This window comes from Channa argus, chromosome 14 (assembly GCF_033026475.1).
Source record: "Channa argus isolate prfri chromosome 14, Channa argus male v1.0, whole genome shotgun sequence".
In the NCBI taxonomy this organism is placed as follows: domain Eukaryota; kingdom Metazoa; phylum Chordata; class Actinopteri; order Anabantiformes; family Channidae; genus Channa; species Channa argus.
Window position 1 is genome coordinate 26,252,343 of NC_090210.1, and position 15,522 is coordinate 26,267,864.

A 15,522-nucleotide genomic window follows, 5' to 3' on the forward strand; every position below is an offset into this window, starting at 1 on the left:
AAGATTCATAAACCACCGGTCGGGGGACTTTTATTTTGTAGGTTGGACAGTCAGACCGGATGTTTCGATGGATCTGGTTGTGTGCTAACAGCTAACGGCTAATAGCTAGTTAACTGAAAAAACTAACCAACCTGCTGGTTGTAATAACACAGACAAGTGGCAGGTGAGGAGCACCGAGGGTTCACCTGTCTCTCGTGTTGCTGCTCACCTGAAGAAGCTTCTAGAAGCTGCTCGTGCACGCGCACAGTCTCCATGGCTACGGAGGAGTTCTACGAGGTGATGTGACTTAACGCTAACGACGGCTAACGGCAGAGTTCAAAGTTTAACTTCGTAAACTTTAAAAAAGAACCGGACGAAAAGTTAAATAATCTGGTTAGTTAGCAGTCAGTTGACATTTTAACACGAGTCCGAGTTTCTCAGGGGGGTTTGATCAAGATGAGAATCTACAGCCGAGTTAGCTTCTATAGTTAGCCGCAGAATGAGCACCAAGCTTGTTAGCTCAGAATTAGCTGCCTGTTAGCTGGTTGTTAGCTAATTCAGACTGTCCAAATGTGTCTCACATAGTTTGTGCAATTTCAGGTTTTTTTTCTGACCCGTTCATTAAATAGTTTCTAGTGAAGTTTCAAACTTTCCTTGTGTTTTATTGAGTCATTGGGCTCACATTTATCAGTCTGCTGATTGAGGAAAATTAATGATAACCTTTATTTATTATATTTAATTTTAATAATATCTGTTTTAAGACTAAACTTTATACTCCTTTTGGTTCAATCAAAATTATCCAGTTTTTACACCAACACATTTACCAAAATGAAAGAATGCAAAAAATTGACAACAGATTGGCTTATGAGATCTGTGTAGTTATTTTATTTCATGCCTCATTAGGCATCTTTAAACAGAGCAGTAAAATGCTTAGTTGCTGCATCAGAGCTCTTTGTAATCTTGTAATAGAGTTGATTTTTAATTTAAGTTCTTCTATTCAATGTGAGTTACCAGTGCTCTTGCTCCTCTGCAGGTAGAGAGGATCGTAGACAAGAGGAAGAACAAGAAAGGGAAGGTAGAGTATCTGGTCAGATGGAGAGGTTATGGTTCAGAAGGGGATACCTGGGAGCCTGAGAGTCACTTGTCCACCTGTATGATCTATGTCCATGAGTTTAATCGTCAGTTTGCAGAGCGGCAGAGAGACACCACGTTACTGCGCTCCACTCGCAGCTCAACCAGCCTCCACAGTGTCTCTGTCCACAGACTGCCTTGCAGATTACCACCCACCACTCCAGCTCGGAGTGACATCAGCACAGGTGGAGACTCCATCCAGGTGAAACCTCCTGCCAGTCCGCTTCACCTGTCCCTTGCCACACTCACCCCTCCAGTTTCCATCAGCTCCCCTCAGCCCCCACTGCCCGACAGATTCGGCAGCAGCCTAATGTCAACAGCTCTGGCTGGCTCTGTTCGTCGCAGTGTGGATCTATCCAAGAGTGGGATCAAGATCCTTGTGCCAAAGAGTCCCATGAACAATCGCCTAGATGCAGATGAGTCTCCCAGTGAAGCGGCTCACAGCCTTGAAGCTGGAGGTCAGGAGGCTCACCTGGTCCCACCTGAAGTTGCTCTACTTGAGAAACCCACAGGGATTCAGCTGGGGCCCGGAGAAGAGAGGGCTCGCATGGGGACCAGACCTCGCAGCCAGAACCCCTTGGCCCCACCCCAAGTCCCCATTACACCTGCTGCCATGCGTTCCCTCAGCGGTACAGGTGATTAATTAGCACGCATTTGAGTTTAACTATGTCCCTGGACAGTCTGAATCTGTCTCTTCTTTGTCACTTTTTTGTTTAAGCTTTCATTCTGGTTTACTCATAGATCTAAAACATTTATTTCCTCACCAAGTAACAAGTTTGTGGAAATCACTGTCATCCAATGTTAGTATAAAGCACAGAAAGTACAATAATTACACAAATTCTGCAGAGACAGAAGGAGCAGATTATATGTAGTGTAAAGGGAATAGACAGGAGTGAATTAAAAGTAAAAGAAAAACTGCTATAAAGGGGGGTGGTTGGGGGGGACTACAAACAGGATGCAGCCACATTCTGAGACATAATAAACATAACATAAATATCTGTGGGATTATGATTACAGTTAAATTCATTATGCAGAGAAAGATGTGGAGTGGAACCAACGTCAGGGCCAACTTTATCTTACAGAAAGCACATATAAAAAATTTCATTAAATTACTGTCAAACTTCCAAAAACATGCTTTACCTTTATGTGTGTAACATTGTGGAGAATTACTGTATCTTTCAAATTTCATATATGATTAGTTTGTTGAAAGACTAAAGATCCAGATTCCAGACCACTAATGTTTGTGTAATCTCCTCCAGGTAACTCAGCGTTGAGAGAGTTACCTCTTGCTTCCAACGGAATGTCAGGTGTGCAGACTGCTGCTGCTGGAGCAACTAGTGCAACAGGGAAACGTCGTTTGGAGGAACGTTCAGCTTTTGATAAGCGTCTGAGGTTCAGCGTTCGTCAGACTGAGAGCGCCTACCGGTACCGGGACATTGTGGTAAAGAAGCAAGATGGTTTTACCCACATCCTGCTGTCCACCAAGAGCTCAGAGAACAACACACTCAACCCAGAGGTGAGGCCATGCCCCCATATCACCCTCACCTCTCCATCCATTGTTAACTTGTCTTTAATTCTTACCACTTCAGCCTCACCAAATCATCCTTCGTATTTCAACTCCATGTTCACCGATTCATCTCTACCACATTAACTCCACCTTCACCACTTTAATTTCACCATTTGATAACGTTACCTTTACTACTATACGTTTACCATTTTACCCTCACTTCAACTTCACTACTTCTTCATCACCATTTTGCTTTTGTGATTTTAGCTTCGCTGCAGGGCTGTTGTCATGGTTACTGACCTGTTGTCAAGCATACTAAGATGTTTGTCCTTAGGTGATGAAGGAGATCCAGAGTGCCATGGCAACAGCAGCATCTGACGACAGTAAGCTAGTGTTGCTTGGTGCTGTTGGCAATGTTTTCTGCTGTGGGCTTGACTTCCTGTACTTCATCAGACGCCTTACAGATGACAGAAAAAAGGAAAGCATCAAGATGGCCGAAACTATCAGGTACCACGCCCTGTGGGATTACAATGGCAGCCCGATGTGACATCGTCTGTGAATGTTGACTTCTGACCTTTAAATCTTCTCTCTTAGGACCTTCGTCAACACTTTTATCCAGTTCAGAAAACCCATTGTGGCAGCAGTGAATGGGCCAGCACTGGGCCTTGGTGCTGCCATCCTACCGCTCTGTGACGTGGTGTGGGCCAATGAGAAGGCCTGGTTCCAGACACCGTACATGTCATATGGCCAAACGCCTGACGCCTGCTCATCCTTTACCTTCCCCCGCATCATGGGCCTTGCCTCGGTCAATCTACTACTTTATTTATCTTTGATTAACTTATTTTTCACTTCATGTATGGTACAGCTAAATTTACTTCAGTTTTGTTGCCACTTAAAGATAAAAAACATTTTTTTTAGATATGCTCTGTATCATAATGTGGAGAGCTAGGTTGGATTCTCCTACAAAAGAAAAGCTCTGGCAGTAGTACCAGTGTTTCCCCTAGAAAATGTTTCAGGCACGGTGGCAAGGGGATAATAAAGGTTTTCCGCCCACACAAATAAAATTTGGGTATTTATTTCTCATGCAGCACCTTTGGCTGCTCTCGCTCTCACTGAGGTGGCAAAGAGGGGACAATTAAATTGTGCATTTAAGGACAGCAATGGACGAATCATATGTCCTTTAGTAAGTCAAAAATGTCTGTCTCTTTGTAGCAGCTGGTTCTCATTCTTCAAGTAAATAAGGGAGTCCAGTGCATGTAGGACAGGCAGTGAAATTTGGGCACAACATTTTCAAGAATGGCTCTCAGATCCCTTAGTAACAACCTGCAAGACATTAAAAAGAAGTGGATTGGTCGTGAGCGTAACAGCATTAGGTATAAAAAAATATTTTTAGCTTGATGTGTAAGCATGGTGGGGCGGTGAGGGTTGTACAAATGTAGGGGAAACACTGTGTACACAGATATTCTCTGATATTCTCTCACCAGTCAGAGGTCAGTCCTTGTGTGTCACATGGTGACATATAAGGGCAGATGCACATGTAGGAAACATCAGTGTTTCTGACAGTGTTAGTGTTTCACACTCTGGAATGAATGAGTTTGAGTTTCATGCTACAGCTACCTGGATTCCCAAATGTTAGATATTGTAGCTTTAATTTATTAACTGTTAACTCACAGCTTCATGTACTTAATGTATAAGTTAAGTTTTTTAGGTTATGTCAAATTTAACTATACTGTTTTCTTCCAGGCTAAATTAAATAATAAAGTTTTTTAAAGCTCTCCATAAGCTTTTCCATAAATGAGGTTCTGAGTTGAGCTGATGTTCTGGGTTCTACATGTTCTTTAACACTTATGTTCTCTTCCAGGCCAATGAGCTGCTGCTGAGCTGCAGGAAGCTGACTGCCCAGGAGGCATGTTCTAAAGGGTTGGTGTCTCAGGTTCTGTGGCCAGGAACATTCACACAGGAAGTGACGCTACGAATCAGAGAGCTGGTGGCAGTCGACTCAGTGGTCAGTGTTTATTTTAAACATAAAAGAACAGAACTGCTCCTCTGTGTTTTGTTTACATCTGGTTCCACTTTGTGTTCTTTAGGTTCTGCGTGAGTCCAAAGCCCTGATGAGGAACACCAGCCGCAGTGGTCTGGAGCAAGCCAATGAGCGTGAGTGTGAAGCCCTGAAGAGAATCTGGGGCTCATCACAAGGAACAGACTCCATCCTGCAGTACCTGCAGAGGGGAAACGAGCTCTGCTAGAACCTGGACCAGGCGAACAACTGGACCTGTGTCTAGTTCAGTGACGGAGCAGATACTGAATTTGAAAGGAAATATAAAAGTTTCCTTCGTTAAACTTTAAGTTATGATTCCAAACGAACATTAAAAACCTTTAAATTCTCTGGTTCTTTGTGTTCAGCTGATAGGTCCAGGATGGGTAAATGTTAGCCTAGCGTAGCATAAAGCCTGAGAGCAGCCTTAACTTAGGTAATTTTAATGAACTCCCAGTACAGAATTTCCTCCGCAAATCCGTTGTTTTCTTAAACTTGGCAAACATTCAGTGAGATTCAGTGAGAAGTTGTTAAAACTCTGAGCACTTCTGTTCAGTTAGTTTTCCCCTCACTCTGGTCTGATAAGCAGACATAGCACTTTGTATCACCTTTAATTGTGTTTTTATTAGTTCAAAGTTTCCTGCTGATATGAGCAGTTTTAACTCAGAACCCTGTAAAGCTCCAGATGTAATGATGGACATTAGTCACTGCTCACAACATAATAACCAATGAATATAATAGAATTTTTGTAAGACTAAGATCACACAGTCTTAAGAAAATTCTGAAATGTACATCTTGATTGACACTTGATCATTGTCAAGCTGCAGTCTAACTTATTTTTTCCTCCTATAACTTACTGCAAAGAGGTGCTGCGAGTGCTTCCTGTCAGTTTTACAGAAACCCACTGACTATGTACGGAGATTCACCCATCTCACCATCAGAGAATTTTAATGATTTCTGCTTAAAGCTTATTTATTGTAATTTTATAATGTATAATACCTAACAAGCAGTGTGGTGGAATATAACAGATGGTAAAAGAGCATAGCAGAGCAGGGAGTGGAAGTCTGTGAAGCAGAGTGGACTCCTGTCATGCTAGTGCTGGGTTATGTTGCTTATTGTACTCTTAAATTATATTTAGGGTTATCAGAATGGGCTTATCTTCAGTTATCTCCTGTTATAGTTCCACAGGGTTTCATCCTGGGTTAACATCTCTAGATGCTGCTTACTTTTAACTTACAATTTTCACAGATTTGCTGATGAATAACAAAAAAGCATCCCTGTCTGATGGAACTGAGGGCATTGTTTGAAATGCCCCTGAAAGGATAAGATCTGGCAATCAAAAGGTCAAGAAATTAGTGGTTACTATGGTTTAATAGTGACTTTTGGTAATGACCTAAAGAAGCAGATTTATAATGGAGTTTCTATACTGGAATCTTAAAATAGTAACCTAATCAGACAGCTACTTGTTTGTCCCTGTTTCTAGGCTTTGTGCTAACTTTAAAACTTCCCCAGTTGCAAGGCTTTATGGACGACTGTCTACCAATCCCACAATAGTTGGTTTGATCCCCGGCTCCTACAGTCACATGTCGAATTGTCCTTAAGCAAGACACTGACCCCAATTTAATTGAGTGTTGGCCAGCTGCATGGCAGCTCCTCCTTCGGTGTGTGAGTATGAGTGCGAATGGGTGAATGAGAAGCAGTTTTTGACCAAAAGGTAGAAAAGCGCTATATAAGTGCATAACATTTATGCAAACCTGGGCTAAACATCCTGGGCCCTTCTTCTGACACAGATGATTTAAATTAAATAGTGGAGTATTCCTTCAAATGGAAGTGTTCCTCTGATATTCCCCCAGAATTTTGATAAATTTCTCTATGTTGGATTAAACCGGAGCAGAAACAGGAAATGAACAGACCTTTGACCTTTTTATGGTTCAGCTGCAGCCTGCAGAGCAGGGGTACTGTCACGTGTCAAACCAAACATGGATCCTATCACTTCATTGAGTCGTTTTTTTTACTGTAGTTGTACTTGGCTTTTACAGCTAGCTGCTAGTTAGCTTAGTGTAAAAACCAAAAACAACAGGTTAGTTTAAAGCAGGTTAGCGTAAAGACTGGAAATAGTGACTGTGTCTAAAAGCAACCTGTACTCTATATTTTCTTGGGTTATTTGTAGTAGTGTCTGAATGAGTAAATCCATTGCTTAAATAGTGCACTTAAAACCTCAACAATGGAACAGAAAGAAAGTGTTCAAGGCATGTACACTACTATCTGGTAACAGTCCCACAATGCAATGCTCTTAGAGAAGAGAAAATTACCAGAACTTAACTCACACAGGTTTTAGAACTGATGCAATGGTTAGTAAGGGTCTGAAATCTTAACTGAATGCTCACTATTGAATGAACCACTCAGTGAACATTATATAAGCAGTAGTGGATAAGTGAATATGGAGGGAATACAGACTGACCAGTGGATCAACCTATAATTCATGTTAAGCTAACCTGCTGTTTAGAGTCGTAAAGCTAAGCTAGTTAGCTGTTTCCAGTCTTTATGCGGACTGGTCTGCACATAAACCAAAACAATTAAGTTGGCTCCATTTTCACTGTTAGGGCTTGTTTTAACTTTTTGTAAAGATATTAGATAAAATGTATTAAACCCAGTAAATTAAAAATATTTTGACACTCTGAATATTACAGTAAAGATCAGGTTTTCTCCTTGTTCATTTTTATGATGAAAAATTGCTAAACAGAAAAACAACTAAATAAATTTTTTATATTTTCACTGTTTTGTTTAGTTATGAACTAAATAAATATCAGCTGATGAATAAACTGGCCCTTTAGCTCCAAGTTAAAAAAACAGGAATTCTTTGTCAGAAAAAAACAGTAGAAGTTAGAAAGACCAGTAGAAGTCAGTTAAAACTGATCAAAAAATGTAATATTTGTTCAGACTTTTATCAAAAACTATACAAAAAAGTGAAACAAAATCATGTTTATTTGTTTTATCTCAGCGCTTAATATTATTTCAATAAACAAAAAAATGCTCAACATTTCCAAACAAACTTGCAACTTCATTTGGTTTTAACCACATTTTTATAAATTGAATTACTTGGTCAAAATATTTAATTTCTTGTCAATAACAGTTTGATTTTGATATGTCAATATATTTTTACAAAAAGAAAATTGGGCAGACAAAGTTTATGAATTATTTCTGCAACTCCGTCATTTTAACTGAATTAAACCATGAGTCATGAGTTAGACTTCCGCTAATCAGAGTAAATATACCCAACACCTAAAATATTTGCTTAGTTTCTTATTATAAACAACAAAAGGTAAATAATTTCTCGTCAAATACCAACATATTCGGGTCATAAACCAGAATCTTTTGTCTAAACAGAAATTGCTCGATGAACATGAAGACGTGGTGCTTTCTTGAGTAATCAGTGTATGTGTTTGGCATCATATACTGGGCTATGACTCCACACCCAATACAGTTCTGGTACTAGACAAATTTACAAATTTAATGTCCTTGTTTGGAAGTTATAAACTTTTCTATAGCTCATACTTTCTGACATCACATCCAAACACAGCTCTGTCATTTTTAGATCTAATTTGAACCAAATTTTTAATCTGAATACAAAATATTTAAACCTAAGAAATTTAATACAAACTGAGTTTTTCCCATTGGCAAAGTTTTTAGTATTAAAATAAATCTAAGCTTGAAAAATAAAAAATAATCACTGTTTTAAGTATGGACAGTTGTGGTCATGGTGGACATGTGTCGTGAGCTCCTGTAGCCAGGTGGAGGTGGTAGGTGTGGTCGTGAAACAACAGCAGAGTATAGAAGTTCTCTCCTCCTCTCATGAATCCATGTTCTCTGTCCCCCCATGATACTGGGCTGTCAACAAAACCATGAACCGTCAGGGACGCCCAGGACTCCAGCTTAAGTTGTTCCAGGTAACACCTGCAGTACAGGTAATGAAATGAAACAAACCTTACTTTTGTCACATAAGCTACTACTATTCAAAAAAAAAAAAAAAAAAATTGAATCTTTTATTCATCTTTTATCTTGACCCGTGGACACCTTAAACTCACTAGAGCTTTCAAGTGTCAGGTACGAGGGACCTCAGGTCTTGGTTTTACCTGAGCTCTTGAATAAGGCGCTGTACATCCTGAGAAAGCAGCAGTCCACAGACGGACACTCTTAGAGCTTGACTCAGAATTGTCTTTGGTTCTGGACAGACCAGTGAGGAGAGGAAGCTGCTGGAAGAGTTCTCACTGAAACCAAAAAATAAATAAATAATAAAGACATAGTACTTGTGTGACAGGTGTGGCCATTTACAAAACTGGTAAAATGAGGCTGGTCATTACCAGCTGATGTCAGCATCCACAGCTCCAAGCCACTCTAGAAAGCTGTGAGGGTCACATGACCGCAGGTCGGGACAGGAAATGTGGATCAGAGAGGAAGTGCTGATCTCTGGTTTGTGCTTTGAATAATCATAACGAGACAAGAGGGGCTGCAGAGAGGCTCCACCCTCTACAGAAAACAAATCAAGGGATTATGGTTAATCTACAGGTGAGAACCAGTGACTCAGCAGTCACAGATTGGATTTGTGTTTTAGGACAAGTAGTGGCAAGTCTACAGACTATCAAGAATTAAATTTTACCTTTAAACGTTCCGATTTATGAGAATAAATCGGAACATTTAAATACAGATACAGATGAGCAATGACACTTCACAACAACAGAGAAGAAGAGCGTCTCACCTGGATAATGTGAAATCAGGAAGTCTGTCTTCAGGGGAAGTCGTGATTTCAGACCTGAGAGGAGTCTAAGGTAGCCTCGCCCCCCAGGTGCCATGCTGCTGTCAGTCAGGTCGATGGTTACGACTGCAACATATGTTTACACATATATTATTGCTTAGAACAAAATATCATTATTGTGCCCTGTTTTCAATCTGGTTTCAGACCCAAGTATGCTTGTATCCAGACTGTGTTTTAAGTTAAGCCTTATTTTGTTGATAGTGTTTGAGGCACAATGTGGGCACTTTGGCAGTTTTATCCAGTCAGTCAGGTAAGAGAGCAGGAGTGTTTCCTCAACATTGGTACGTAATCATAATACATAATCAGAGAAATCAAATGGTCTTTTCTGATTGTTACACAGCAGTTACGTTCTAAAACAAACAAAGGTGGTCACACCTCCACACAACCCTCCAGGAAGGACTTTGTATGAACACAACTGTAGTGCACAGTTCTCTTGTCTGCTCCTGTGTGGCGTCAGAGCAGTGAGATTAGGTCTGACAATATGCTGTTAAACCAAGTCCACAGATAAGTGAAAATAAACTATGTTAATGGGCTGTTTAAGATTGAATCTGATATGATCTAAAACTGATCAAACTACCCATGGTAAGTTCCAATTTTTTGGTCTTATAAATTTAAAACACATTTTTAAATAGAAAAAAAGTGTTCTTATGTGTAAGCTTAAGTGTATTAAAATTCAGTAAAAAAAAAGCAATATTTTGGAAAATAACATGGTTAAAATTGTGTTTCATAACTGCCAGGATTGGCAGAATTATTCTGTTGTAAGTCATCAGCAAACAGCCTGTTAAAAGACAAACATTCCAGAGGGCTTTAACTGAGGCCCCCACTGAGAAATACAGGAGAAATTATTACGGCACAATAAATACATATTATTAATATTCACAGGGTTTGATTTGACCCTTACATGGAATTTACCAACGAAAAGTGGTGCATGATGAATTGATACCCCAAATTTTATTGTGTGCATAAAAAAATAAAATTATCCTCTTGCCACTGTGCCTGAACCATTTTCTAGGTAAAACACTGTGCAGGGTATTCAATAAATATTATGGTGAACGATAGATCCCAAGGCTTGGTAGGTGTTCCCCAAGGGACAGTTCTATCTTCCTTTCTCTTCACCCTGTATACCTCAGACTTCAGGTACAACTCAGAGTCTGGCAGATCTAGTGTTGACCTGACCCACTGGGAGCAACTTGGGGTTCAGTGTCTTGCCCAAGGACACTTCGACATGAAGCCAGGAGCGGGGATCTAACCACTGACTCTGTGGTCCAACTGCTTTACCAACTGAGCTACAGCCACCACTGAGCTACAGCCGCCCATGGATGTCTCCAGGGTGGAAATGTCATTACCATATTTACATTTACATTTACATTTAGTCATTTAGCAGATGCTTTTATCCAAAGCGACATACAAGTAAGGTACAAGGCAAGCAAAAATCTAAGTCAAGGAGAAAACATCAAAGCAAAGTCCTATCAGAAAATTGTTCACAGTTCACGAGATACAAGTGCAAGAGAGCAGAAAGGATTTTTGTTTTTTTTTTTGTTTTTTAAAGAGATTTAAGTGCATAGGAAGATGCGGAAGAGTTCAGTTTATTAGCAGTTTTTTGAATATTGGGAGAGAGTCAGCTGAGCGTGCAGCGTTTAGTAGCTCGTTCCACCATCGTGGGATCATTGCGCTAAACAGTTTTGCTTGGTGTCTTCTATGCGGTGCTGGGACCACCTTCTGGACCACCAGAAGGATTGTAGACTTGAATGAGTGAGTTGAGGTAAGCGGGAGCTGTCGAATTAAACACCCTGTAAGCAAGAGACAGAGCTTTGAACCTGATGCGAGCAGCTACAGGAAGCCAGTGTAGAAATCTAAAAAGTGGTGTGACATGAGTCTTTTTTGGCTGAATTAAAATGAGGCGAGCTGCTGCATTTTGGATCATCTGCAAGGGTTTGATTGTGGATATCGGTAACCCCATCAACAAAGCGTTGCAGTAATCAAGACAAGATTTGACCAGTGTCTGTACAATGAGTTGGGTTGTATATTCCGTGATGTAGGGTCTGATCTTCCTGATGTTGTAAAGAGCAAATCTGCTGCCCTAGAAACTGAGGAGATGTGTTCCTTAAAGCTCAGTTGGTCGTCGATGATGACCCACAGATTTTTGGCCGAATTAGTGGGGACAATCACTGTAGATCCAATGTTGATGCTGATGTTGTGCTGCATCAAAGGTCTGGCTGGGAAGACAAGGACTTCGGTCTTGGACAGGTTGAGTTGAAGGTGTCTCTCACTCATTCAGGCTGAGATGTCTGAGAGACAGGCAGAAATGCGCGATGAGACAGTGGAGTCGTCCGGTGGAAAGGACAGGAAGAGCTGTGTGTCATCAGCGTAGCAGTGATAGGAAAGACCATGTGAGTGAATGATGGCACCTAGGGATGAAGTATAGATAGAAAAGAGGAGAGGACCAAGAACTGAGCCCTGTGGCACACCGCTAGAGAGGCTATGAGAGTTAGAAAGATGCCCCCGTCAGGATACCTTGAAGGTTCCTCCTGATAGGTAAGAACAAAGCCAGTCTAGAGCTGATTCAGAGATGCCCAAGTCAGAGAGTGTGGACAAGAGTATCTGATGGTTCACAGTGTCAAAGGCTGATGATAGATCAAGTAGAATTAAGACAGATGATTGACCTGTGGCTTTTGCAGCTCGAAGATATTCCACAACAGTCAGGAGTGCCGTTTCCGTGGAGTGACCCCTCTTGAAGCCAGACTGGTTGACATCGAGGAGGTTGTTCTTGGAAAGGAAGTCTGAGAGTTGGTTGAAGACTGCTCGTTCCATAGTCTTGGCCAGAAAAGGAAGGAGGGAGACAGGTCTGTAGTTCTCCACTACAGAGAGATCAAGAGAAGGCTTCTTGAGCAGTGGGGTAATCAAGGCCTGCTTGAAAGAGGTTGGAAAAGTCCCTGTTTTGAGAGATGTGTTGATGACTTGTGTAATAGCTGGCATTAGTGCAGGTGTAACTGCTTGAAGAAGAGTGGAAGGGATTGGATCCAGAGTGCAGGTGGTCGGATGATTAGAGTGGAGGAGGGTGGATACGTCATCCTCAGTCAGAATTGCAAATGATGAGAGCAATGCAGTGTTGGAAGAGGTTAGATGGATGTCATCATCTGGAGGAGAGAACTGTGAGCTGATGGCTGCCACCTTGTTGGTAAAAAAGTTGGCAAAGTTGTCATCAGTGCGAGAGGTAGATGGCGGAGGTGAAGGTGGGTAGATGAGAGATTTGAAAGTGGAGAACAGCTTTCTTGTGTCCGTGGTGTTGCTGAGCTTCTCCTGGTAGTAATTGATCTTTGCCCTGGTAACACTGTGAGAAAAAGGTCCAAGCAGATTCTGATACTCAGCAAGGGCAAATGGAGTCTTGGATTTGCGCCACTTCCTCTCAGCACTCCTGACCATGGTGCGTTGTTCACGGATCCTGTCAGTGAGCCACGGATTAGAAGGTGAGAGATGGGTGACCATATCGACCGAGTACCAATCAGCGGTAGACAGTTTTGTTAACTGGTGTGAGCACAATCATCTCCAGCTCAACATCAGTAAAACAAAGGAACCGGTGGTGGACTTCAGGAAGTCCGGGACTCCTGTCAATCCTCTCTCCATACAGGAAGAGGGGTTGGAAGTAGTTTCAAAGTACAAATACCTGAGTGTCAACCTGGACAATAAACTGGACTGGTCAAATAATGCAGCATCAATATACAGTAAAGCAGGCTGTACTTTCTAAGGAGACAAAGGTCCTTCTACATCTGCAGCACCATGCTGTGGATGTTTTATGAGTCCTTTTAGCCAGCTCTATCTTCTATGCTGTGGTTTGCTGGGGCAGCAATATGAAGGTGGCAAACAGAAACATACAGTAACAAACTAATATGAAGGCCTGGCTCTGTTCTGGGGGAGGAGCTAGACCCTCTTCATGTTGTGGCCGAGAGGAGAATGTTGTCTAAACTCCTATCAATCCTGGACCATCCCTCCCACCCACTCCACTGTGTACTGGCTGCAACGAGGAGCACTTTCAGGCAGAGACTGATCACAATCAAGAACTCCACAGAACATCGCAGGAGATCCTTTCGCCTAGTGGCCATTAAACTGTTCAACAAATCGTATTAATTTATTTGATTTATTATTTTTTTATTTTCACTCCTCTAGCTGGGTTTTTCTTACAAACTACCAATAAATACGTATTGGTTTATTATCTTGGTTTGGTGGAAGTTCTTTTCCTTTCTTCAAGGCAATACAATCCCACAACAATATGCCTTTACACACCCTACAACAAAAAGCAAGTACAGTAAAAATAGATCCAGATAATGCTGCCAGATTCCTGAACTTATTCTACAACAATGACCTAAAGTAGCTCAAACAATCACTGCGAAAGTTTTTACGTCTTGAATTAAAACTAGGTAACACAGTTTAAGACGTGCTAATTGCAAGGGGAGTCAAACTAAAACCTTTAGTCACTTTAGCAGTATATGGTAATAACATCATTGCTACAACAAATCTAATGGTGGCCTAGGACTTTTGCACAGTTCTATAGTTTGTTGTCTGACTTTAGTGATTTTTTCTGATAACATAGAGACTGAATATTGTTGTTGAACAGAAACTGGATCAGACCGTATCTGCTGTTGACTCTGTGGCAGAATCTTGACGGTTTTCCCTCAAAACCCAAAACTTGAAATGAATCTTTGTCCAGAGACAGAACCAAATGACCTGAACACAGAAAGAGAATAGATCAGTACACTGACTGAACACAGGTGTGTTAACAGGTAAACACAGGTGTTATGTGACACAATAATTATCATCAGTAAGAAAGAGAAGCAGAATTTTTACCATTGGGCATCAGAGCAACACAGCTGTCTTCATCTATCCTGGTCTTGTATGATAGACCATACACGCTACCTGCAACACAAACAGTCAGGGTATGTATGTGTAGTACAGATGTGTGCAGGTTTTTTTACGTCCTAGGTGTTACCTTGGTACACAGCGGTCTCCAGAAACTGTTTGTCCAGCAGCTCGTGTATTGGAAGATTCCTAAGCAGGTAGAAATGGCTGAAACTGGTCAACACAGAGTCCAGGTGAGGGGGGGTGGAGCTACACTGGGGAAGCAGCACTGACACCTGCAGAGGTTAAACAAATAGAGCTGTGACTTGTTTTCATGTGTGATTTGTTACTGTTTGAGTTTTAAACAGACTATTCTGATTTAATAAAAAAAACTATTGACAGATTCCAATTTTGGTCATTACACAATTGAATTTTCATCTCTAATTTTACTGTGACTTTAAACTGCATCGGTTTTTAAATTGTTTTCATTTTAACACTAATGAAAAAAGCAATTTGACCACAGGCACATCCATTAATCTGATCTAAATAAAACAATTGATGTGTGCAAATAGTATTGCATTCAAGTGATAGAATAGTAATAAAAAGTAATTGTAAAAGAAATAGTATTGCATTCAACAATTTACTTAAGTAAAAATACAAATCCATAAAACGGTAGTAAGGTATTATATAAAATGTATAAAAATAAATTTAGAATAAGCAGCTTGTTGTTGACACGGACTTTTATTTTGAAATACATTACCGACGCGTGTAATCAGTTAACATACTACAGTGCTAACTCACTACCCAGACCTGTTAGTGACAATCACTAGTTAGAATTAGTTCAGTTCAGTTAGTAGTAGCTGACTCCAAGTCTGTCACAAACACAGTAACGGTACAGTTTTCTCTCAGGGATGAGCTAACTGAGCTGACTCGGCCAACATGCTATCCTGCTAACGGCGTCACCTTGTAGTTAAAGTGGAGCTGCTGCACCTGAGAACTGATACGATTCTTCTCGTCCAGGAAACTGGACCGATCCGAGACCAACAAGGACCGTGGAGTTTGATCCAGATCCCCAGACATTGTAAGAAAATTCTGTGAGCTACTAGAGCTAAGGGCTAACACGCTTCAGGAAATTTACTGTAAGGGCTTTTCAACTTAATAATCCTGAGCTCGACAGAGAGCTGGAAAGAAAAACAAAACACTAAATTTTAACAGGAAAAAGCG

At 40.9% G+C, this 15,522-nt stretch overlaps 2 protein-coding genes across 3 annotated transcripts; one reads left to right on the forward strand and one right to left on the reverse strand.

The window, feature by feature from the left end:
* The first annotated feature begins 65 nt into the window (after positions 1-65).
* On the forward strand, positions 66-7,334 carry cdyl (chromodomain protein, Y-like). Of its 2 annotated transcripts, none has more exons than XM_067473779.1 (7): positions 66-276; positions 1,013-1,745; positions 2,370-2,626; positions 2,952-3,124; positions 3,212-3,422; positions 4,479-4,622; positions 4,705-7,334. In XM_067473779.1, the coding sequence occupies exons 1-7, from the start codon at positions 253-255 to the stop codon at positions 4,861-4,863; spliced, it is 1,701 nt and encodes a 566-aa protein (XP_067329880.1). In that variant the 5' UTR covers positions 66-252; the 3' UTR covers positions 4,864-7,334. The 2 variants fall into 2 exon arrangements, with proteins under 2 accessions (XP_067329880.1, XP_067329881.1); XM_067473780.1 differs by having other exon boundaries at positions 239-372.
* Positions 7,335-7,619: 285 nt separating this feature from the next.
* On the reverse strand, positions 7,620-15,393 carry rpp40 (ribonuclease P/MRP 40 subunit). Its single transcript, XM_067473795.1, has 8 exons — positions 15,262-15,393; positions 14,450-14,594; positions 14,308-14,376; positions 14,092-14,187; positions 9,409-9,531; positions 9,014-9,179; positions 8,786-8,920; positions 7,620-8,606 (listed from the first exon to the last, which is right to left on the reverse strand). The coding sequence occupies exons 1-8, from the start codon at positions 15,376-15,378 to the stop codon at positions 8,408-8,410; spliced, it is 1,050 nt and encodes a 349-aa protein (XP_067329896.1). The 5' UTR covers positions 15,379-15,393; the 3' UTR covers positions 7,620-8,407.
* Positions 15,394-15,522: the final 129 nt, after the last annotated feature.

Excerpts from the sequence above, each read along its gene's own strand:
- cdyl (XM_067473779.1), top strand. The coding sequence starts at position 253 with ATGGCTACGGAGGAGTTCTACGAG. Across the intron at positions 3,125-3,211 it reads AAGATGGCCGAAACTATCAG|GACCTTCGTCAACACTTTTA; the intron begins GTACCACGCCCT and ends CTTCTCTCTTAG. Across the intron at positions 3,423-4,478 it reads GCATCATGGGCCTTGCCTCG|GCCAATGAGCTGCTGCTGAG; the intron begins GTCAATCTACTA and ends GTTCTCTTCCAG.
- rpp40 (XM_067473795.1), bottom strand. The coding sequence starts at position 15,378 with ATGTCTGGGGATCTGGATCAAACTCCACGGTCCTTGTTGGTCTCGGAT. Across the intron at positions 14,377-14,449 it reads GGAGACCGCTGTGTACCAAG|GTAGCGTGTATGGTCTATCA; the intron begins GTAACACCTAGG and ends TTTGTGTTGCAG. Across the intron at positions 9,180-9,408 it reads CCTGATTTCACATTATCCAG|AGGGTGGAGCCTCTCTGCAG; the intron begins GTGAGACGCTCT and ends TGTTTTCTGTAG.